Raw genomic sequence first — 25,810 nt, 5'->3', positions numbered from 1 at the left:
CATCCAAACTCCCTCTCAGACCCCACACCTCCTCTGGCACCCCAATCCGCTGCCCAAGCCCCCCTCCTTCACCAAACTCCTTCCCAGGAAAAAGACTTCTATACAGGGGAGGGGCCCCACAAAATCTAATAGCCCACAGGAGCGTTAATCCGGCCCTGCACAGCAGGTGGTACTTTCTAAACCGAAATGCCCTTCTCTGTGTTCAAATGCTCCACCTTAGAAATGATCCAGCTCCCATTGCAGTCAATGGGAGTTGGATCAGGCTCCATGTGTCTGTGCTATCTCCGTTGCTTCCAAGCCTGGATTTCTCACATGTGAGTGCAATCAGTCATCTCTGAGCCAGTGGGCCAGTATGTTATAATAGCTCTACAGGTCTGATAGTCAAAAATGGGCATTAATCTGTCTTAAGCATCTTCATACTCTAAAGCAGTTTCATAATTATAGACTAAAGGGTTGAAATCCTGGAGTCAATGGGAGTTGTGACATTGAATTTGGTCAGGCCAGGATTTCACCCTAGACGTCTAAGAAATTTTCTTTTAGCAAAATGCAGGATTTCAATGTATTACACACCAGGAAGGATGAACCACTGATACAAATAGAGAAACAATTTAAAGAAAGGAAATGAGTATTCCCACAGAGAAACAGGAAGCGCAAATAAAAAACAGTTGCCATTCATGTTGTTTATCTTGGGGACCAAGACCAGTATCCTTGTAACCTTATAGGGTAATAAAATGTGATCCCTGTTAGGTTGCAGGATGAAGTCCTTTTATAGAGTTATTCTTTTTTCAGTTGGTTAGAAATTTCTCCCATTGCACATATTTTGGGATACTCCATCTTTGTTGCCATATTTGTGGGAATTTGTTGTAAACAGGACTGGCCAGTGGTCATTTGGAGCCCCCTACAAATGTCAAAACAGGGGCCCTAGTACCTGCCACAAGACTGTGATACTAAAATCACTTTAAACTCTACTTCTGCCAAGGGATTCCTGAGCTATAGGGAACCCTGTGGTTCAGGAGGCATAGAAGCAGCCCAGGATGTAAGAGATGAAGGAAAGTATCTAATGAAAATGTAAGACTCACAGGCAAATGTACAAAACCAGGATGTCTAACAAACACAATGAATGAGTGAACTTTGCAGGAAATTAATAAGCGATTATCAACAAATGGTTCTTAATGTGGCTTGTTTCTTCATTTAAGTTGCCAGTTTTGTAGACTGCAGAAGTTTCTTTCTTCTAAACTAAAAGCCTTACAATGATTACAAAATAAAGGTATAATATAAATACAGAATTACACTGCAGACCAGTTAAGTTGGGGGGTGCAAGGTCCTTGTGGCTGCAGGATACCACACCTTGCCCTAGCAAATCAGCGTCATCTGCGCATGTCCCTTCTGTTTGCCCGCGGCATGCCGCGGCACCAGGGAGCTTCCCAGAGGCCTTCAGAGCATACAGAAAATCTGCGTCAGACGACAGAGAGTCCTCCATTTAAAGAAATAAAGGAAGACTCCAGTTCAAGAGTCTGGAAAAGCTTTAATGATGGTCTCATAGGCAGGAGGAGGTGTTTGTGTTGAATGACAGATGCGGAGGCTGTTGTTGGACCAGTGGAATTCAGGACGAGTTAAGCTGTTGGTGGGGTTCCCCACAAGGGTAGTGGTGGTGCTGGTGGGAGCCAGAGTAACCAGCTGACTGTTAGTTTCCACAGGGAGCGGAGGGCATTGCAAAAAGGGGTGGAAAGTGGAGGCTCGGAAGCTTGACTTTCTTGGGAAGGAGTTGGCTTGCTCCAGGGAGGCTTGCCGCTGGAAGGTGAGGCTGGCCAGGCTGAGATTGCTACGGCGTTCGCAGCTGTTGTTACGGTAGAATCCAGTCCTGTTGGCAGCATGGCCCTGAGAAGAAGGTCTGGAACGGCGGCTAGAGATTGACGAGCTCCACTGCGAAATGTGCGCACTGGCTCTGCGACGGGACAGGCAAGTAAACAAAGCCCAGATTATCCCTCCAATCACCAATCCAATCACCATGGACACTGAGAAGGCTATTATCATCTGACCTAAAACACAGAAAATAAACAGCAAGGTTGCTTTATTTACCATACAGACTATTCAGTCTAGAAAATGAATTTGAGATGGCAGGCTTCTTAAAACGTGCCCAAACAATAAGGATTAAAGATATTCATTTAGTGACATTATAGAGGGCACATGCAACTTGTAATTACGCTGCAACAGAAATACAGGGTTGGATGCTGATCTCACTTACACTAGCGTTTAACAGTGTGACTCCAATCAGTAATTCCTGTTTGATATCAATAAGAGCGAGAGAAGACTGGAAGTGGAAGGTACTCATGACCTTGCAGGAGGCTGTTAGTACCTATTACAATCAGATGCAGACCAGATGTACAGCTCTACCGGAAAAGCACTGGGATGACTTTGGTCAGAGGTGGCCACTGAAACACAAAAAGCTAATGGACGTTTTCCTCCTCCTGACCCCCAGTTTTGGGGACATACATATGTCAAGTTGTCATTGCACAAAGCGTAAATTTCTAGCCCTCTTACACTTGCCTGCACTCTAATAATCAGCATTGAGAGGCTCTGGAAAAGGATTCTAGCTAAGATAATTTTCTTCCCCACGTGATCAGGTTTTTTTATTAGATATTAGGAATGGCAATATACAAAAACCTGTAGGAGAACACTTCAACCTCCCTGGACACACAATAGCAGATTTAAAGGTAGCCATCCTGCAGCAAAAAAACTTCAGGACCAGACTTCGAAGAGAAACTGCTGAACTTCAGTTCATTTGCAAATTTGACACCATCAGCTCAGGATTAAACAAAGACTGTGAATGGCTAGCCAACTACAAAAGCAGTTTCTCCTCCCTTGGTGTTCACACCTCAACTGCTAGAAGATGGCCTCATCCTCCCTGATTGAACTAACCTTGTTAACTCTAGACTGATTCTTGCCTGCATATTTATACCTGCCTCTGGAAATTTCCACCACATGTGTCTGACGAAGTGGGTATTCACCCACGAAAGCTTATGCTCCAATACGTCTGTTAGTCTATAAGGCGCCACAGGACTCTTTGTCACTTTTTAAATGCTCAGTGGGTTTTCCTGGTTCTCCATGCATGGTAGGGGGCTCTGTGTGCAATCTGGGCCTAGTAGCAGTCAGATTGCAACAGACAGACAGCTTACATTAAGATGGGGTGAGTTGTGCTTCTCTGTTTAGGGAACAGCCTGTTTTGTCTCTCTGTGTTTTTGGTTCTTGTGTTGATAAGGCTCTAGATTTTAAGAAATAAAATAGCTTTACAGTGCAACCTTTCAAAAATATGTTTTTATCTAACCTTTCTATATGCATGCCATGAACATAACATGTACAACACCAAGAGGGTGAACAAAGGTTTCATTTGAAAGGCTTTAGTTTCAAATAGTAAATTTTAAAAGTAACTCTAAGTTATTGGTAATTGACATACATGGGTAGCCTTGACAGTGAATTTCCAAACTTTTCTCCAATTAAGGGCTAGAGATTATCCCTAGGGAGCCGCCTCTCAACCCCCACCCTCTGCTTTATGTCTCATTCAAGGTCCAAGGCAGAATTCCATTCCCTGGGCTCAGAGGACTGTGGGATTTGCTCCTTCCCTATACTCCCAGGTAGAACACTGCTCTGCCAAGGGTGGCACAGTAGAGCTCCACCCATGACTAACCCCACTCCACTAGCAAGTTGAACTGACCCTCTAAATGGGGGAATAAGTAGTGCCCTACAAAAAGATGTAGTAGCAGGTGTGCAAGATGCTTCTCAGTGTAGCAACCTGCAGGGAACTTGGAAGTTGGAGAATGGGCTGCAGGAGGAAAGAGTTTGGAAAGGAACAAATTAATCAGTCAGTGTGCACATGCTGCAAATACTAGCTGAAGTTGCAGCACCTTTGTAAACAGTAGCTTTAATAAAGACGGGGTGCTAGAACACTTTGTATAGTGAGCATCTTGAGAGCCATTGAACCAAACTGTAAATCCAGGGTAGTCAATAGGCAGATTGTGGGCCAAATCTGGTCCGCCAGATGTTTTTGAATGGACCCCAAAATATTTTTATGTATTTATTAGCATTATTATAATTTTATTATTTTCTCTGGAGTCTGGACCTTAACTATACCTTGATCAAGAAATATGGACCTTGACAAAAATAACCGACTTAACCCTTTATATAATGGAAACCTCTTCAAGCCAGCCAGCCCCCTCCCCCCCAACTCCCACCCACACACACCCTATGTTCCAGCACCTGTGAATAAAGAGACAGATTAGCTTTTCAAACTTGGAGTCCATGCACATTATTACCTGGCACGTGAAACATCCAGAACTCCCCCTGGGATGAGACAACTCCTTACTGTGGACTATGACTAAAGCACCTAATTAAAGACCATTGAAGTCAGTTGAAAGATCCCTACTGATTTCAATGGCGTTTGGATCAGTCCCAGATACTGCAATCTACTCTAAGGGTATGTCTTCACTACCCGCCGTATCGGCGGGTAGCAATCGATTTATCCGGGATCGATATATCGCGTCTTGTTAAGACGCGATATATCAATCCCCGAACGTGCTCACCATCGACTCCGGTACTCCACCAGAGCGAGCGGCGGTAGTGCAGTTGACGGGGGAGCCGCAGCCGTCGATCCCATGCCGTGTGGACCCCAGGTAATTCGATCCAAGATACTTCGACTTCAGCTAAGCTATTCGCTTGGATCGATCCCCCCCCCCACCCCAGTGTAGACCAGCCCTAAGATTTTGGGCCACCACATTCTTTTATTACTGTTTTGTTAAAAAGGAGAATAATTTAGTAACCTTATGTGAAATTTAACAAAGTTTTTTGTTTGAGAATATTAACTTAGCGTCAGGCAGGAGAGTCCTTGCTCTGAATTCAAGTGCACAGCCTCCTGTAGAGAAGGATTTGTTCATGCTAGGGCAAGCCTCTATTTCTCCACAGTAATTGGGAGTGATTCCCTCCCCCACTGAAATCTCACAGCAGCTGAATAGAACATAAAACAAATAAATGAAGTGCTATGTATCGGACAAGCAAATTCTACTGTCTGGGGATTCTAGCAGATTCATGCACATAACATGTCATACTCAAGCTGCTTGACTTTGGTTGGGTTGAAGGAGGATACATCAGAAAGTGTCTGTTGTACAATGAAGAAGGATTATTTTTGTCCCTTCCCTTTTTAACTGCTCTCCCTCTCATGTTCCTGAAAGCATTTCCTCCCTTGTGCTGGGACAGTAGATCAGCACATGCTGATGAGACAAAACTTGATTCAACCCAAAGCATGCATGCTATTTGGAGACTCATTTTTTTCTCTACTGCCCAATCCACAAAATACAGTGTTTTGAAGCTGGAAACAATGGTCCATCAGGTATTTTCCATCTCAGGCATGCAGACTTCCAGACTGCAAGCCAGCCAAATGGTCTTCTTCATCACAATTTTGCCTTAATGCTAAATGAAATAATCTGTGATATGGAAAGCCATATTTGAGCAGGTGATTGAAATGTAATGTAGAACATGGACTAGTGGACAAAAGATGAATTGCACCTGCATACAATCAGCAAACTCTTAAATAACTGGAATAGAGAAACTGTGAGTGTTGTGATTATTCTGTTACGATAAAGCAGTCTCTTCTCAAGTTGTCAGCCGTAGTTCATTCTGCAATCTGATTCATGCAAGATCACAAGCAAACAAACTAATACATTTTCCTAGCACTTATGAGATAAGGAGTTGAACCTGCTAGGGTTTGGACATTGCTTCTAAAAAGCCCAGCAAGGTACTTGAGGCTCAGATCAATAAGCCAACCCATGTGGCATACAGCATTATTGTTGTGTGTAGATTGACAAAGCAACATCCCTACAACTGACAAGTGTTTAGAATTATTCTATTCCCTGATCTTTATCACTAATTGCCATGTCCAAACAACCCTCTGATTGTTTGTAACAAATTCCTGATTCAGTAGGCTGGGTGAATCAGTGGGTTGGCAGAATGAACCAACTATGATCTTTGTCATGGCAAATGTTGGGAAAGGTCACAGTGTGGTGATGGTGAAAAGAACAGAAGTGATTGTCTGCAGCACAGACTGATTCAGGTAATTGGGACATTGGGAAAACAGCAGGCCTGATGGTGGTGGGTTAAGTAGGCAGCTATCTAACACTCTTCTACCTGAAGGGTTTCTAGAAGCTTCTGGAAATAAATCATTAGCCAAACTGAGTCAATAATAGGAAAATCATGAGTCCCTGAGGTGTTGTTATTATGTTTGCCATCAGGAGAACAATGCTCATGAACAGAAAGTACAGAGGTTTAAATTTCATAACCAAGCCACCTACCTAGTAACAAGATTGCCCTCTGCTGGCAATCTACACTGATGAAAATAGAGCAAAAGATAAAAGTTTAGATGTTGTTGTGCTAGAAGTACACACAGCAAACATTCAGGAGCTGGAGAGCACCATGACCAATGCTCTATTTGGTAACTACCAGAAACTCAGGAGGATTCTGACCTCTCTGGTGTAGACTCTTGGGTTAGTATCCTGCTCAGAGTTTGGAACACTCACCTGAAGGGGAATGTTCAAACAAACTTTGTGAAGTACTGTTTACAAGGGATTTGTGAATGTTTGCATTAAACTGTATCTATCTTAGGGTTGGAGCAGTAAACTTGCTTTATGTCTACATTACCAGCCTTTGTCCTTGATAAAAAGCTGAAAAGAAAAGTTTAAGATGTCATATGAAAATCATAAAAACCAAGTCAAGCTCACTTGCTTTCCCTAGTGACCAGCATTGAAAGGGGTAATAAAGACAGAGTAATTCTAATGACCAAAAGGAAACATCTAAGATCAAGACATCAACGTGTTTAATTTCCTGACATCAGCACAGTCATGTAAAGAACTAAGCAAAGCAGTAACTGGCTCTTCTAAAAAATCCTGTGTGAAGGCAGTTGTAGAAACTGTTACTTCAGGGCTTCAGCCTATTTTCCTAAACGCTACTGAAATAGCAACATACGGTTTTCATCTGCTCACACGTGCAGCGCACGAGCCTCTAGCACAGCATTACTGTCTATCTCGTACAAACAGAGTTGGAGTAGCATGCACTTTTAAAGAACTTAAACCAATTGAATGTACTGATACAGTGAACATAATTCCACAGTGCAATATTGCATAACCTTTTATTGTAGTAATTACTTAGCTAATAAGAATATCCTATAAAACCTGACAGTAAAATCATTTACAATTTTGATATTTAACATTGTGGTTAAAATGGAGACTCCACAAATGAAGAGGGATTTCTTTAATGGGATACATGGTAGTTAGCAGCACAGTACAATAAAGAAAATGTACAGTATTGGATCAAAGATGCAGATCTTCAGCTTGATGTAAGGACTTGAGAGTATGTGATACTTTTAAAAGGTCCTCAATATTAACACATGCAATTCTATAATATTTTTGTTGGCTGCCTGATGCTGAAGGACATCCTGCTGGAACCTAAAGCATTAGAAAAATTTCTCAAAAACAGTCCCTCATTAAGTAGAAATCTGTGACCACTGAAATGCTGCCAAGGTCAGTGGAGAGAATTCTGCTGATGGATTTAACTTCTGCATCATCAGTTCAAAAATATCCCATGTGTTTCCTTAATGAATCAACTTATATTCTCCATTACTTGTTCAGATTGTCCCATTTCCCCCCATTCTTTCCCCTGTCTGTATTTCTTGTTTTCACTTGGAGATTGTCTAATTTTTTTAGCAGTTAGTGCATTTTGTTGAATACTGACTTCAGGCTGGTAACATGGAGGGAACCCTAGTCTAATCTATATAGATTCTTATAACATTCTCATCACCATAATATCCACTAATGTTAAATTTAGTGTAGCAGGGAAATAAAAAATTGCATCTTCTTTTTTTGTGAATGCCATTTTGAGAATAAATAAAGTAAATTAATGGAGATATCCCATCTCCTAGAATGGACCTTGAAAGGTCATCAAGTCCAGCCCCTGCCTTCACTAGCAGGGCCAATTTTGATTTTGCCAGATCCCTAAACGGCACCCTTAAGGATTAAACTCACAACCCAGGGTTTAGCAGGCCAATGCTCAAACCACTGAGCTATCCCTCCCCTGGATAGGTGGATGAGAACTTAGAATACAATGCTAAGTTCTCATCCAGTAGTAATTGGCAAGGCATCTTCTCAGATTTTCAGAAGAAAGTCTGCTGCACCATAAGAGTTAGCTTTTTGCATTTAGAAATGGTAAAGGTGGTTGTTTGTTTTTGAAGAGTCAATAGAGGGCTGATTGTGGATCTTATAATGGAGCACTGGTTGCAACCTTAGCTATAATATGGCTACCAGAATCTCTATAGTCAATAGTTTAAATTAGACTCATGCAGTAAGTTAAAATTCTGCTATAAAGAGTGAGGAAAATATGAGTCAGAACTAAACCTTGTTCCGTATGACACTGAACTTCTTTAACTTCCTCCCTCCACCCCCAGTTACGGGGCATAAGATTGGGTTATGTGTGTAAGGATAGTCTTGTAAAGCACAAGACTGTGACCTGGGCATCTTAGTTCTATTTAGTGCTCTTACACATATTTCTTTTGTGATTGTGGGCAAGTCACCCTGCCTCTCCATGCTGCAGCTTACTCATCTGGAAAATGAGGACAATAACACTTGTAATAATAATACATAGCTCACAGGAAGACTGAAGCTACATTTATGAACGTAGGAGGAACACTTTGTTTCATGCACTTTAATGTTAAAGTACCCCGAGGTAATCGGATGGAAGCCACTTGGTAACAACAAAGTATTATTCTTCAAAAGGCTTTAAAATGAGGGCTCTTTAACAAGCCTAGCTGAAGAACAGAGCTTGGCCCCATGACATGCTGGTCAGATTGGATACTGGGTCCTGCTAGATTTTGACATGTGTGATCCCTAAATCTAGAATTCACCTGCATGTAGCTTATCCTCCAGAGAAGAGAGAGCACAAAGAAAGCTTGTTTCCTTGGGTTGCTACTGGTGCAGACACATTCAAACACTGACTGAGTCCTTGGCAGAAGAAATACCCTTGACCTCCTCCTAAAACTACTTCCAGGGTTTGGAATATTTTCTCAAATGAGAAAAATCCATGACCCTTTGGGGAGCTATCAGCTGTGGGAATAAACAGCAGCCCTCAGCTAAGCAGCATAGTAACTGTTGGACACATTTTTTTGGCAAATATAGTGTAAAATATATTTGATTAACTTAACCAAGTAATACTATTAAGCAACATTTTCTTGGCCTTTCTCCCCCTTACCACTACGCTCGGTCTGTGTTCCTCCAGTGGAATGGTTGAGCCCTGAGAAAGCAGTGATTGTATGAGCAAAAGGATCAGGAAGGTAGTAGTTAGCAGAAGGCAACATACGTAGCCTGCAGGGAGGGCACACAAGCATAAGATCATGCCCCCTTACCATTACAGGCTACAGCCACTGTAATGTTTACTTCAGGTTTAGCAGAAGAATGGCAAAGGAAAACTAAATTCCCAGTACAATGCACACAGTTTCTCTCTCCGGTGGGTCTGCACCTATGTAGCTTGTGATTTGTTTTATCTGCTTGCCTGTGTGGATCCCAAAATTCATCAATGACTTCATCTGAATTATACCAAGGATACATTTGGTGTCTTCTCTGCCAAATCTCCATCCTCAGCAGTCCCCTGATAGTGACATCAGTGCAGTTACACCAGTCTAAAACTGGTCTAAATAAGACTCATCGGAAGAGGGTGCATGAGTGTTTTAGTTTTATATTTACTGAAGTTTATATAAAGGATAATAGTCAATATTTGACATACAGTAATAAAGGGGGCTAGCTAGAAAACAAAACACAATAACATAGCTGACACACCACTGTCCCTCCCAAGGAAATGGTGCCTCCTTTCAAATTATGACCTCTACTCATACTCATGATCAAATTGGGAGGAAGTTTTAGCTTCCTGCAGTTGTTGGGTGGGTTGCAAAATTGGCAGGCACAGTGCATGGGTGAATACCAAGTTGCTTCAGGTGCTCCTTAGTAACATAGAAAGACAACAAAAGCAGCAGCCAGAGAGACATCCTGCAGCAATGCTGCCAAAGACATAAGAAATCTGACTGACAAACTGCTTACAAATCCCTCATTCTCAAATATTACTGGTGAGTACAGAGACTTGACATGCTGGAAAAGTGGCTGGGAAGATGAACAATGGCTCTGTTTTTAAATACATCATACAAATAAATCCTGTCTTTTCTTCTTCAGGTACATGAATATTTCTAATAGATTGGGGGGGGGGGATGCCCTCAGGAATTACAGAGCGATGAGAATCACGGCTGTTGGTTTGCCAAAGGAATGGCACTACATATAGCTGCCATCATCACGACTATCATAGGAATAGATGACCAAAGGAGACTAAGGTTCAGCACTGCAATGCCTAACTGTAGGCCCCTTGCCACCAGAGGAACCCTCAGCCCTGAGTTAGGCATCCAGGCACCCTATATATAATGCATGGGAACAGTTAGGTGGCTAAGCAAGGGATTCACAAAAGCTACTGTGATAAGTTGGGAGGCACCTAATCTGGACAGTTGGAAATGCCAAGGGGACAGGAAGTCGAGGCCAGAGGGAGGCACCTATCTTCACTTGGAATTCACAGCTGTGAACCCATGCCTGGAGCTAAGTACCTAAGCCAAGTCAGTCCTTTCTTGCAAAAAAGTTAGGAGGAGGTGAGCTGCTGTTGCCCCACCTATAGCTTGCTGGTCAGGGCCCTCACCTCTGATATGCATGACCTAGGTTCAAGTCCCCACTCTACCTGATTTGGAGCAGCGACTGGAGCCCTGGGCCCTTTAAATTGCCACCAGAGGTGGCTGGGACCCCTGGGGCTCTGGCAGCAGGGCTCAGGTAGCAATTTAAAGGGCCCGGGGCTCCTCTACGTTAGTGGCAGGTGGAGCCCCGGGCCCTTTAAATGGTCCCCAAGTGCCGGGGCTCCAAGCCGCCTCTGCAGCTGGTAGCTCCAGCAGTGATTTAAAGGGCCCAGGGCTCCCAGCCGCCACTACTGCAGCGGGAGCCCGGGGCTGTTTAAATCTCAATTTAAAGGGCCCGGGGCTCTAAAGGCCCCACCCCTTCTGGTTCAGTCCATGCCCCTTCCGGTTAAGGCCCCACCCCCCTGCTCAGGAGTCCGGCGTACTGGTAAGTTCTTTAAGTTACTTTCATCCCTGACTATAGCCCAGTGGTTAGGGCTATAGACTCATTCCAGTCCCTGCTCCAAAGAACAGTTACATATTTCCTACAAAGTGAAACAGCTTCAACAAAAGGCTCACCCCTGAATGCCCAATATCCCAATAGGTAGGGCACTCACCTGGGAACTGGGAAACGTAAGTTCAAGTCCCTGCACTGAATCACACAAAGTGGGGACTTGAACTCACATCTCCCACATCCTGGGTTATAAAGAGGAAGAAGCATGCTCACTGGCAGCTGTATTTTGTGTAAAGCCCAATCTGATAAGCCTGCTTTTAGGCAGCCTCTGAGCATGCCTACTGGATTAGGCCCCATCGGTGAGATTGGCAAGGGAATGCCTAGTTTGAGGATCTCACCAGGGCTTAAGCGCTCAGTAGTGACAGAACTTAGTTGGCTTTGTGCATCCCACTGGCAGAAATGTAGGCATCTATGGGACTTTATAGGCAGAAACGTAGGTTACTAGGGAATTTACGAACCTACAGGGTTAGGCAGCAGCTGATCAGGGTTTCTGAGGGTCTAAATTTTGGATGTGGGCAGTAATCTGGCAGCTAGGCACCTAAATCCCTTCACAGATCAAGCTCTGACTGAGTACTATTTCCGTTCTCCAACTGCCTTTTATTTACATCTGGTAGTGTCAGCCTAAACAAGAACAAATGTTTGAAATGAAAGCAGTGTCTCAAATAGTTTAATGTGGGGCAATTATAACAGTGCTATACCTTGTGTCACTTGTACTCCATTATAATATGGTCATTGCCCTAATCCCCTCTGATTTAAAGCTAAGGCCCCTGGCCCAGCCTGTCCTATAGCCACTCTATGTCATACCACCTGTCGGCGGTGGCAGCGATCCCTCGAGGTCGAGGATGATCTCCTTCACAGGTTTTATTTTTCATGGGTCCTTTGGTGACTGAAGAGGCTTGTTGGCAGACATTGTGGGTGGTGTTAGAAGCATAGGTGCTTACCTTTGTTTTTGCCAGTGGTTGCTTTGGAAGAGGTGTGTGTTTGGGTGGGTGGGGAGGCATTCTGCCAGTTTTGGGGGGAGACTATTTTCAGCATATTTATACACTTCTTTCATATTCTAGTTATTGAATGTGTTTATCATTGGTATCTTTACTACTTTAATAATGATTCAATTGTTATGAACTACAAAATTACATTATCATGAATTACAGTGTATTAAGATCATTGCAATCACCTACAAGCTGTCTTCACTAACATCCCAGTTAAAGACATTATGTCTCACTGTAGCTTTCTGGATGACACTGTCAGCAATCTTATTTACACCTAGGTTCCCTGGTATTATTTTGATGCACGTTAAGGATCGCTACCTTATTCAGTTGTGTCTATCCCACTGATGACTGGAGATAATTTTTAAGTCTTCTGAAGCAGGACAATGAGCATTCCACAGTTCAAGATGATACAGGAACAGTGAGAAGGATTCTTATGAATCTGCAATACTCTGGAAACATAGTGCTTCCAGAGTACTGCAAATGACTCCAGGATCTCTTTATTGATGGGTAACAGCTAATTTAGGCACCATCGCTTTGTATGTATAGTTGGGATTATATTTTGCCATGTGTATTATTTTGCATTTAACATTGAATTTCTGCCATTTTGTTGCCAAGTCACCCAGTTTTGTGAGATCCCTTTGTAATTCTTTACAGCCTGTTTTGGATTTAACTATCTTGAGTAGTTTTGTATCATCTGCAAACTTTGCCACCTCACTATTTACCCTGTTATGAATATGTTGAAAAGCACTGGGCCCAGACCCGTACAAGCCCCTCAGGGGACACCTCTATTTACTTCTCTCCATTCTGAACATGGACCATTTATTCCTACCCTTTGTTTCCTATCTTTTAACTGGAGTGCCTGGGAATGCTTTCAGGATCATCTAAAGATCCTTAATTTAACTGAATGACAAGCCTTTTGTTATCTTAATCACCCTGTCTCTGTTTATAAACAAACTCCCTGCCCCAAGGGCAGAAGTTGTTAGCAGCTCAGAAATCATCACATTCCACACTCAAGTTCTGACTGTTGGGCGCTGAGCACCCATTATTTTTTTTCTGTGGGTGCTTGAGCCCCAGAGCATCCACGGAGTCGGCGCCTATGGTTGAAAGACAGGGTTGGGCTGCGATTGCTGCATGACTGTTGTCTTTCCTTTCTTTTCTGGCATTTTCCTCCAACCAGAGCAAGGCGATTTTCCTCAAAAGTGGACGTTCCCTCTCTGACAAGTCTTCTCCAGTTATCCCTATCCTGAGCTATTGTTAGGGTGACCAGACAGCAAATGTGAAAAATTGGGACAGAGGTGGGGGGTAATAGGAGCCTATATAAGAAAAGGACCCAAAAAATCGGGACTGTCTCTATAAAATCGGGACATCTGGTCACCCTAGCTACTGTCCCCCAGTGTGTGGTGTCGATGCCACATCTCTTGATATTATCTTGAGGGTGTCTTTAAAGTGTTTCTTTTGACCTCCTCGTTTCCTTTTTCCTTTGCTGAGTTGGGCATACAGCAGTTGTTGTGGTAAGCGTACATCAGGCATGCGCACACAGTGCCCGCTCCACCTCAGCTGGTGCTGGATAATCGGGGCCTCAACACTGAAGATCATAGAATCGTAGAATATCGGAGTTGGAAGGGACCTCAGGAGGTCATCTAGTCCAACCCCCTGCTCAAAGCAGGACCAATCCCCAACTAAATCATCCCAGCCAGGGCTTTGTCAAGCCTGACCAAGATGTTGGCCTTTGTGAGGACACTGACATTAGTGCGATGATCCTCCCACTTTATGTTTAGGATCTTCTGAAGAAAGTGCTGGTGCTGGCGTTCCAGGTTTCTCAGGTGTTTTCTGTAGATCACCCAAGTCTCACACCAATAGAGGAGAGTTTGGATTACCACTGCTTTGTAAACTAACAGTTTAGTATGTGTTCTGATGTTGTGATTGTTGAATACCTGGCAAGACAGTCTGCCAAAGGCAAGGCTGGCACAGCTAATTCTGTACTGAATCTCGACATCTATGTCTTCCTTCGGTGAGAGATGGCTGCCAAGATAGGCAAAGTTTTCTACATTTTCCAGTTCTTCTTTGTCAATGTAGATCTTCCTTGCTGGGTCTGGTGATTGACTGGGGACTGGCTCGTGGAGAATTTTTGTTTTGCCGATGTTCAGAGTTAGCCCTAGGCTTTTGTAAGCTTCAGAGAAGCAAGTAAGGGCTGTTTGAAGATCCTACTTTGAGTGCGCAACTACAGCACAATCATGTGCGTACTGGAGTTCGGTTATTGTTGCTGATATTACTTTAGTTCTGGCACAGAGATGAGAAAAGTTGAAGAGGTTTCCATCAGTCCGATATTGGATGCCAATCCCCTGTGGTAGACGGTCTTGGGTTAGTGTTTACATAGCTGCTAAGAAAATGGAGAAAAGGATGGGTGCCAGTACACAACCTTGTTTTACACCAGTTCGGATGACAAAGGACTCAGAGGTAGAGCCACTGTACAGGATGGAGGCAGTCATCTGGTCATGGAGGAGTCTTACAATGATGATAAATTTGCTTGGACAGACAAACTTTGACATGATTTTCCACAGAGCCTCATGGTTGACAGAGTCGAAGGCTTTGGTCAGATCGATAAAGGCCATATACAGCTCCTGTTGTTGTTCTTTACATTTTTCCTGGATCTGCTGGCTGTAGGGTGACCAGACAGCAAGTGTGAAAAATCGGGACAGGAGGTGAGGGGTAATAGAAGCCTATATAAGAAAAAGACCCAAAAATCAGGACTATCCCTATAAAATTGGGACATCTGGTCACCCTAGCTGGCTGCAAAAATCATGTCCATGGTGCCTCGTGATGGTCTGAAGCCGCACTGGGACTCTGGAAGTACTTCCTCTGCAAGAGGGAGCAGGCAATTCAGTCAGATTCTAGCAACAATCTTCCCAGCGATGGAGAGAGGGCAATGCCTCAATTGTTGCCACAGTTGGCCCTGTCCCCCTTTTTGAAAATGGTGACCATGTTAGCATTATGTAAGTCGGAAGGGATTTCTTCAGTGCGCCAGATTTTGAGAAGCAGCAAGTGAAGCTTGTTAGTCAGTGCTTCTCCCCCCACTTTCAGCTGGTATGCCATCAGGACCTGGTGCTTTATTCTTCTTCATTTGTTTAATTGCTTTGCAGACCTCCTCTGGTGTTGGTGGGTTAGCAAGAGTTTCCCAGATTCGGTGCTGAGGGATGGAGTCCATGGTGTTGTCAGTCACAGTCGATTCTTGATTTAGAAGCTTTTGGTAGTGTTCCTTCCAGTGCTCTTTGATGGATTTGTTATCTTTAAGAAGGGTACTACATCTTCGGATCTCAGAGGTGTGAGGCCACATGAGCTAGGTCCATACATGGTCTTTGTCTCACAAAAAAAGCTCCGCATATCATGTCTGTCAGCGAATGTTTGGATTTCTTTTGCTTTGTCCTCCCACCATTTGTTTTTGATTTTTCAGATCCTCCTTTGAACTTCAGCTTTGAGCTGATGGAAAGAGCTCTGCTTCTGACTGGATAGTGGTTGGTTTTGCCAGTCGCAGAAAGCTTCTCTCTTCTGGTCCAAAGGGGCTATAATATCAATGTTGTTGTTGTCAAACCAGTCCTGTTGGTGGCAGGTAGCAAGGGCAATGGATTCCTCGCAAACCACATGGATGGTCTGTTTTAGGGCTTCCCAGTCTTCAACACTTGTGTTGTCATTTCCAGGTGTGCATATGGCCAGTTTTTCACTGAGGTGTGTTTGGAAGTTCTCTTGGTGCACTGAGGATTGAAGTCTTTGAATGTTGTATTGCCATCTGTGTGATTTGGATTGCTTTCTATGTTTTGGTGCAATCCTGATGGACTGACCTCACCATACCACCAGTACAGATCACCCTAAATTCAATGTAGATGGGAAAAGGAAGACCCTCAAGTGGTGTAGAGCTGGTATAATAGCTAAAACACCAACCCGCCTCACTTCAGCCAGTGTAAGAGAGGTAGCCAATGTATGAGGAGATGCCATAACATCCCCTTGAGGTCATTATCGGAATTATTAGGCAGCCCTCAGGCTGTTAGCTTATGCCTGATCAGATCAGCAGCCAGCCAGCCCAGCACTTGGGGAGTGCAATGGTGAATAGCTGTACTGTGCACTCCTCAGCTGTACCTGAGGATCAGGGCCTAAATACTTGATGGGTTTGCATTGAATTATATCAGCTCCAATAAAGAAAGCAGGAAATTGGCATTTCATCCAGAGAGACGCATCTTGCCTCAGAAGCCATCTAGCAAATGTGACACTGAGACCATTGGGAATACACACGTTCTAGATCCCTCCTCAGAAAAAATAGCCTTTCCAGTGCTTTCAGTCTCCATTAGACAAGGTTTATATTGATTACAATTACTATATTCATTTATATTGCAGTAGTGCCGAGAGGCCCAAAGGAGGCCCCATTGTGCTGGTACTGTATGCACACTTCCTAACCCAAAGGGCTTACAATCGAAACCGAGTTGGCAATTGGAGTCATCCCAATTGCCACAAATGCACCATGTAAACACATTGTCACTATGCTCCAGTAATAAGAAAAACAGAATTACTCATACAAATGAAATCTTTTGATAAGTCAAAGGAGAAATTTTATCACTATCAAATTCATGTCATGGTGTAACATTTCACTGTGGAATTGGAGGAAGGTCTTGGAGGCACATTGTATCTGAGATTGCTCGTAAGGTGGAGAGAAAAAAAAGGAGTTATCTAATCATGCTCTAGGATTCCTTCATTTCTTTCATAATGCTGTTTTAAGTGTTTCAGTTTTGGTGATATATAGGTTTCCTTTCTGTCCCTAAAATAGATTTACTGTTAAACAACTATACAATTTTTGTGAATTTCCAGGGGATTACACAAAAAACACATCAGTCTGCCTCTTTGTCTATCAGATTGTGTGTTCTGTTGTAGGTATCCCCAATTACCATAGTATTTGATCATCTCAGAGTCTGTAATGTATCTATCCACACAACACCCCTGTGTGCTAGGGCACTGCTACTATCCCTATTTTACAGAAAGAGACCTGAGGCACAGGGAGACTAAGTCACTTGCCCCAGGTCACACAGGAGGACTGTGCCAGAGGAAGTCTCCCAAGTCTCAGGCTAGGCTCTAACCACGGGATCATTCTTCATCTTCGTTCTACAGCACTCTGAATTGCCGCAGCTATCAGTGCCCCAAATGCTACCCATGGCTATTAATGAAACACTGTCTGACAGTGTAATTCTTTCCATAGAAAGTCTCTACCTGCTGCAGCCAGACAGAACCAAGTTCTGGTTGTTCCCAAGAGAAGACAGCACTTCTAATCTCTCATTGGGTATGAAAAAAATTAACACTTCACCCTAAAATGGGCTCCTTAACCCAGGAATCTGAATACATTTCAGAGTATTCAATCAGTGAGTAAAATCCTGCCCTCTATTGCACAGGTTCACTTGTCTCCTCATCACCCTCTCCAAGCACAGCTACATAGCAGCTAGACATGGTACACTTTTAGCCATCTGTTGTTTGATAGAACTCGGGGGCTGGCTAACTCACGTGCTTGTGATCCATAGATCCAGAAGGGCAGGGTCTGCCGGTTGGGAGGGTGTGGTCAGTGTGGGGGTTTATATGCTCCAATTGGCAGTTTATGAGAGATGCTGACACATTGTTCTGGGAAGAATTTAGGGATATTACCAGCTCACTAAATCTCTACCCTCCCTTCCCTTCCCCCCCCATGTTGCTTAAAAGTACTACTCTTTGCTTTGCCCTCTTTACTCCTCCACAGCCTGTTGCTAAATTTGGCTTGATATTTACATAAACACTTTCTGAGTTAATCTATATTTTATATATGGTAATTAATTAAAAAAAACCCCGCAGTTAAGTTGACAATTAAAGATGGCAAAACAATTAAAATAAATAATTTTAAGACAAAGAGAGCAACATCAATTCATCCACATTGCACATACTGTACTATATATTGATAACCTGCTTACCCAGGCATCAGAATTACTGCATATGTGCATTTTGTGCCATCACAATATCTTTAGTTGCATACAAAAGGCTCCATCATGGCTCCTAGCTACTAGTTCATGATGGGAGTGGTGGAGAGCCCTACTGCCCCAGGGAGAGCTCTGGAAGGGATTGTACTTTGGGATGATACAGCATGGCTGGATAGTTCTGCCGCAAGGCTACAGCCCTTCTTCTCCCCACTCTGGTCCCATGGGATTGCTACCACCTACAAGAGTTTGTAAAGACTGCAATTGTCTCATGCCTGCCCAGGCGGTGCAAGGCCAGAAGAGGCTCCTTACACTCTTTCCCCACATCAGTTGTAAATCTAGGCTGGGGTCAGTCTTAATCCAGCCCAAAGATTCTGCAGAAGGAGGTCACAACTGCAGGGGGAAAAGATGGTGCTTAGAGTTAAGTTGCCCCTCTGTGGTAAGTGGGGTGATATGTTTCAGAGGGTTGGCATCTTTTAATCTTTGGGTTTTCCACATCATAATAAGGGTCCTAGAAAAGTGACAGAAAGAAAACGATTGCAGGGAAAGTTACAATTGAGGTATTAAGCCATCCTGCCCAGAGACAGGTTTGGCTCATCCCCACTGAGTAAAACACGGTTTAAAAAACAGCCGTTACAGCATGGAATGATTAAAAAAGAAAACCAGTAATATTGTTTCAGGAAACAAGGCTACTAAGGGTGACGCAGCACATGGAGGCTGAGGCCCTGATTGTGGGGTGTGTTCCAGCTGCTTTGTTCCACTCCAGCTATGCAAAGCTGCCCTAAAGCTGGCTTAGCTGGCCTCTTGGGGAGTGCCCCTGCATAACAGAACTTCAGGTGGTGTGGAGCTTTTGTGCCTTGTCCTCCCACCTCCTATCTGCTGGCACAGGAATTGTGTCTGGCCCATCATACACCCTAGTGATCATGGGCTGCCAGAACAATGGCCCCTTCAGGTTGTGCCAGGGAAGTGGCCCAGCACAGAGCAGCCCTGGGACTAGGTAAGAAAATGATGTGTTAAAGCCACCATTGCCCTCCCACCCCATGTGCACCACACATGGACTCAAGGTTCTGGCTCTCAATGTCCGTAACTATAGCAAGATAGTAAGGCAGCTGTGACATTCTCCAGGGTACAATCTGGACTGTTGGACAGCTATGTGCCCTCAATTCTCCAACCTGGGGTGCCACTTACAATGCTTCGCTGTGAGAGCAACCACTCCTGGCCTGCTCATACACAGCCTCCACCAGGTAAATTACCCCCAGCTGTACTGCAAGAGTGCTTCAGCCAGCCAGCCTACCACCCTTGAATTATACTGCAGAGCAACACCAGCAAATTCCCAGTCCCAGACTTTCCCCCAGAAATGTGCGTCTTTTACTGCCCAGCACCCTCCTGGACAATACAAGTTCATATAAAGTCCATCATTTCATTAATAGAAAATGATATGGACAAACCTTGTTAACTCAAGTGGAGTTTCCCAAACACTTCAATCCAAACACACTGACTTAGATAAAACAATGAAACAAGTTTATTAACTACAGAAAGATTTTAAGAAATTACAAGTAATGATACATAAAAGTCAGAATTTGGTTTTAAGAAAATTAAAGATAAAATACAATTAATAGCTAAGTGAACAAGCTAAAGTGAATTAAAAGCAAAGGCTCTTTAAAGCAGTCTGTCTGGAATCCTTTCAGCCAGGACCCTTCCCCAAGTTCTATAAGGCTTCTTCCGTCTTTCAAATATTGTTGATGCCATGAGTAGAGAGGAGGGGAAAGAGGTAATCAGGGGAGTTTGCTCCCCTTTTTTATAACAATTCTGTCCTTTGTGAATCATCTCCAGCTGGGGTTCAGGCGACAGCCAGTCTGTTTGCACAGGAACCTCCATCTGTTCCATTGCCAAGATGTAAAATTATTGCTCACACCCTTCTTCCTGCCAAAGAATGGCTGCTTACCCAGGTGATAGTCCATTTGATTGTTGACACCTGGCTGAGGCATCAATTTGCCTTTTGTCTCTGAGGAACTGGTTTATGCCTGCTTTTCTAAACTTGGAGCCTGTCTTAGTCAAGCCATACAGTAGAATCTTATAACTTTACATAATATGTTGCCACACATATTTTACTAGGACAGTAATGATCCGCATATTCTGAGTTTTCAAATGATACCTCACAAGGCATACTTTGTACAAAATCCATCATAGTCTTGTAAAAAGGGTGGACATAGGGATATAGACTGTTACAGCAGTTGTTGGAACTGTTATGCTGTACTACTAAGGGTAAATTGGAGGACTGCAAAGAGTGTAGAAGGAGCATGGGGGAAGTGAAAGTGTGCCTAAAAGGAAGTGACAATGAAAAGAGAAGTGATAGACACAGTAGGAAGAGTGGGAGACTCACTCAGAAAGTGGGGAATGGGAGACACACAACTATTCACTTTCAGAGTGAGTTTCTAAAAGAATTCTGGAGGAAGATGCCCCAGACCCTGTTCCCAAGATGCCATATTTAGTGAGTACACAAGAAATGCACAGATACATTAGATTATCCTACAACATTTCCTGCCAGCACTTCTCTCCATCAGTAGTATTTCAGTGAGATCTATGAGCCCGTAGCCACCATTCTGATGACACGGCAGTCTGAACCTCGTTTACACAAACTAGTACTACTGCATCTTCACACCTAATGCCCATTTCCCCCCAGAGAGAGTATATTGGCAACAAAACATCTTGGCAGGGGGTAGACTACATGACCCTTTCGGTCCCTTCTAACCCTATGATTCTATGATTCCATAAACAGATGGGATCCAAAAAGAGGTAAGTGGCTACAGGGGGAGGTTTCTTCCTTGCCAGATTAGTCCAGCCAAGTTGTCTGAGACAGGCATATGCTTGCTTTCCAAGTGGAAAAAAAATTCCTCCTTGCAACCAGGAAGCACCTCTTGAGATCTCTTTAATTGGCTAGGCAAGGAGCAGAGCTGCCAGAGGCTACAGCAACCTTGCTAAGTACCTCTAGGTGACAGAAAGAGAAGGTATCACATGTTTGCTATGGTTTCCCTATTAAACAGAAGTTTAGTCACAAGGCCATGACATCTATTACAAAACTCATGGAAGTGTACACTGGGAAAGGAGGTTAAAATCAATTTTTCTATACCTAATAGAAAAACCTCATGATTTTTATTCCCACAAAATTATTCTGTTTACTGTTTATTCATGTATTTGTGCTGTATGTTGCGTTTGGGGAGTCATTTCTCAAGGTGTTTTTTTATGATGTGGACAGCTGTCTAATAGGAAGTGGGCTGAGACCACTAACACAATTCACATAACATGACTCAAACCAAGCTGTGCATATATTCTGCTCCTATCATATATATCTACACATTTGCTTAGCTGGTGTGATGGGGTGCTCACTCCTCACCTCACCTGAAGGGGAGAAGGGAACTGGCTAATTAAGCTAAGAGGCTGCACCTGGGGAAGAATTAGGCTGGACAGGCAAACCCTAACAGAAGATGAAGCTCAGCTGAGCAGATATAGGCTGGGCCTGTACAAAGCCAGCAAGCTGAGACCAGAAGGGGTCTGTAGGGGAAGTAGTCTGTAGTTAGTTCCTGGGAGAAGGGAGGATGTTTGGGGCTATACAGTTAAATAGTACACTTGCTTCCTGGAAGAAGAGTGTTTAGGCTGGAAAACTGGGGGGGAAATAGAGCAGAGAGGTAGAAAGGAGTCCTGGGAGCAAGCAGACCATAGTTGCTAGACATAGGGTCCCTGGACTGGAACCCGGAGTATGGGGTTGGCCTGAGTTTCCCTTGCAGCCACTGAGAAAGAGGCCTAGGACCTAGCCTTGGATTGGAAAACTGTCTGGAGCGGCATGAAGCTAGCTGATCTAGTGGGACTTAATACCTTAAAGAGGAAACACTGATAGTGATCTGCCTGGAGGGCCAAGTCATGAAGAGAGAGTCCCAGAGAGCAAAAAGAGCTGCAGTGAGAGCAAATGACAGAAAGGGGCATCAGATCAAGATGGAGCTAATTCCCTGAATAGCCAGGAGGAGGCACCCTAGTAGCGAGTAAACCCCATTACATGTGGGTCTTTAATAATATACTGTGGCATGGACTGGTTTGGGAAAGAATAATGTGTGCTCAAATATAAACAAACAGTAAGTCTCACAGTGGAGACTTGACTTTTGTTCATTGTTTTAAAATTCTTAAAATCACTTCTAAAAGAGCTATAGTCTCAAGTTAACAGTGGAAACTTCAAGAGTTCCAGAAAACAGGATTCCTGTAGATAATTCCAGAGTATGATACCAGCTACTGGACAATAGATTAATAATGATGGTGAATTGTTCTAACAGTTTTTACAGTATTTAATTGTGTCCACCTCTAGTAAGTCCCTGATCAGCAAACAATTACACCCACACTTAAGTCTATACATTTATTATCCCATTGAAACCAACTGGATGACTCTCAAGAGTAAATTTAAGACTGTGTGTAAACTACTGCAGGATTTGGTCTAAGTAATTTGTTAGTGCTCACAATACTATATGCTTCTTTAAAAAAAGAGTGTAAAATGTATTCTTAAAGTCAGACTTTGTTGAAAGCAGCTATGCTATATCCTCATTTTAACTGATGACATCTCCTGAAAATCAGTGCCATTTGATCTCCTTTCCTATTCCACCCATTCCCACATGATATGGTGGGAAAGAAAGAAGTGCCAATCCCACTGCTATGTCCCAGAACTATTTGGGAGAGAAGCATTGAGCCAGAGGCATCTCTATCTTCTCTCTGTAATCATGGAAGTCCTTCCACAGGAACACTGGATGGTTCACTGAGAAGTTGATCTACTGTGTGGGTGCCACCAAGTGGAGGGATTTGTGGTGCTGTGCAATATCAATTCCTTGGCACCAACACAAGAACATTTTTATGGAAGTTAACGCTGACTCTCTCAGCATTATAGCAACTTGTGCAGGTGCTACTCTGTACAGTCAGCCATGAGCATGGAAGAATTAGGGGTTTGGCAAGCCCTGGGAGGCATCAAAAGTGAGCAGAAAAGTAATGGCAATACAACTACTAAGGGGGCCATAGTGCCAGCCCTAGTCCCAAGGGGTAGAGCAGATGCCCAGCCCTCAGTGCAGATGAAGGACCTTGTCCACAGACTCCTCTGGCTGGAAAACCACAGAACCTGTTGAGTTAGAAACTCTGGATTGTGAATCACAATGTCTCATGCAACTTTGTCCTTCTGATGGATTTTTCCATTAGAGAGAAAATAAAGCCCTCTGGATACTTGGCTCAGAATGGAATAAAATCTGCGGTTTACAGTAGGTAGTGCCTCCTACTCAAGGATTCTCAAAGTATCGGCTATATGAAAGCACTCTTTCACTCCTGTTCTGAAATAGCTACTTTACAAAAATATGCAGTTTCACTCTTAAAAATTGGCAGTCATCTTTGCTTCAGATACCAGAGGACAGTACCCAAAACAAGGAGAGCACATCCTATGAAATGCACGTATCAATACAGGAATCAGAGACTGGCACTCAAAGGTCTGTTACTCACACAACGTGACACAAAGGAACTCCCTCAAAAGTGTCCCATAAGCTTATCTCTCACTTTACTCCCAATGCATCCTCATAATAAAGGAGGCCTCTGTTGTTTTTAATGTATATTATTTTGTAGATTTACATATTGCAAGATCTCCTGAAAAGATCACAAGGGATGGTAAGAATAAAATAGGCAAATATACAATATGTGACTTATGTAATGCAAAGCAGGGCAAGTTTTAGGACTTTTTGGAGTGAAGAGATCTCCATGGTTGCTGTTGGGGTTTTTTTTGTTTGTTTTTGTTTTTTTTTGGTGAATCTACCTACTCAATTTTGGTATTACTAATACCCCTGTCTCATACCCAATATATTTTGGTTAAGGAACCCTTCCCAGTTTTTAACGATAGCACATTAGAGTTAATGGACAAAGAACAGGTCAGATTCTGAGAGACAGTGAAGATGAGTTGATTTTGTGAGGCTCTCAGCTTATTCAAAACCTTTCACAGGTTGGAAAGACAAACCGATTATTCCAAAGATTGCACTTCCTTAAGTCTTTGCTACATCCCTTTCATCTGAAAATGGGCCAAATCCTGCTTGCTTTCCTTATGTGAGCAGTTTCATTAAATTACTGAGATTAGGTGCTTAACAAACCATTGAAATCAATTGACAAGCTCTCATTGACTTCAATAATGGACTTTGGATCAAACCATGGGTGAGAGCTGGCCCAAAAACCCACTTGCTAGATCTCAACTGTTTGTATTCATTAAGAAACTATCCTGACACTTCATTAAGGAGCATTTGGAAAATATTTGCACCACAAAAATAAGTAATCCATTAATTGTTTCAGTGGTAATAATTCTAGAAATCTGCCCCAGAGATAACATGACATTTTACAAAGTAATTGGTGTTCTAATTCCTACTAATAATACTCTAGTTAAAAAAAAAAATCTTACCCCAAAAGTTTGGCGGCCATGAACTATCCGAATGAGTACTGTTTTTATCCATAACAACCAAAATAATAAATGCGAAACTGGTATGTCCACGATGAAGCACTAGATTTTGATATGTCTGCGATTCAGCAGGAGAAGAAATGCGTTCATGCAGCCAGTCACATTGTTTTGCTTGCATAGAAGGAAATAAAAAGTATCACATTTCCTGCTTTTAGACTCAAATTAGCAACTGTTTGGCTTATCTTGGAGTGCCACATGGTTCCTGAGACGGGACAATTTCCTTCTCGTCATTTCCTCAGCTAAGGAGTGAATTGACTTAAAACAATACCAAATCTCCTCCTTTTCTGAAGCTTGCCACTGCATCCAAAGTCATCTGAGAGAGATGAGGGTTCCTTCCTCTGCCCCACAGCAATTCCCCTCATCCTGCCTGCTTTAAGCATTCCAAAACACCTATTGGCTTCAGTGGGGAATTTTGGATATACCAGGAAGGCAGGATTGGTGTCTTATTAAATATCCTTTCTTTAAGTGTCTCATGAGAGTATGTTTTTATTTGTTACCCTCCATTATTCCTCAACTAGCACAAAAGCTTAGGCCTGACAGTCTGACCACCCATATGAATATTTTTTTTAATTACTATATTTCACAGTTCCTCTGTTAATCTAAGGATGTATGCGGGGAGGAAAGAGCCCATGTGCCAGAAAACAATCTATTTTTGTGTTTTAAACGCTGCCTAGTTCTGTGAGGCCCTAATCCCTGCTTGGAGTTTGTACCTACCACTGCAAAAGAAGTAATAAATAGTAGGGCTGGTGATTAATCACAGTTAACTCACACAATCAAAAAATGATCGTGATTAAAAAAATTAATCGCAATTAATCAGTTTTAATCGCACTGTTACACAAGAGAATACCAACTGAAATGTATTAAATATTTTGGATGTTTTTCTACATTTTTATATATATATTGTGTTGTAATTGAAATCAAACTGTATATTATTTTTATTACAAATATTTGCACTGTAAAAATGATAAACAAAAGAAATAGTATTTTTCAATTCATCTAATTCAAGAACAATCTCTTTATAATGAAAGTTGAACTTACAAATATAGAATTATGTACAAAAAACCTTCATTCAAAAATAAAACTTCA

The 25,810-nt window shown here is 42.8% G+C and overlaps 1 protein-coding gene across 1 annotated transcript; it reads right to left on the bottom strand.

The window, feature by feature from the left end:
* Positions 1-189: 189 nt before the first annotated feature.
* On the bottom strand, positions 190-24,857 carry MYCT1 (MYC target 1). The gene is made up of 2 exons (XM_005301413.4): positions 24,668-24,857; positions 190-2,039 (listed from the first exon to the last, which is right to left on the bottom strand). Exons 1-2 carry the CDS (start codon positions 24,840-24,842, stop codon positions 1,507-1,509), a joined length of 708 nt encoding a protein of 235 aa, XP_005301470.2. The 5' UTR covers positions 24,843-24,857; the 3' UTR covers positions 190-1,506.
* Positions 24,858-25,810: the final 953 nt, after the last annotated feature.

Source organism: Chrysemys picta, chromosome 3, assembly GCF_011386835.1.
Source record: "Chrysemys picta bellii isolate R12L10 chromosome 3, ASM1138683v2, whole genome shotgun sequence".
NCBI lineage: Eukaryota > Metazoa > Chordata > Testudines > Emydidae > Chrysemys > Chrysemys picta.
This window is presented reverse-complemented; position numbering and strand designations above follow the sequence as displayed.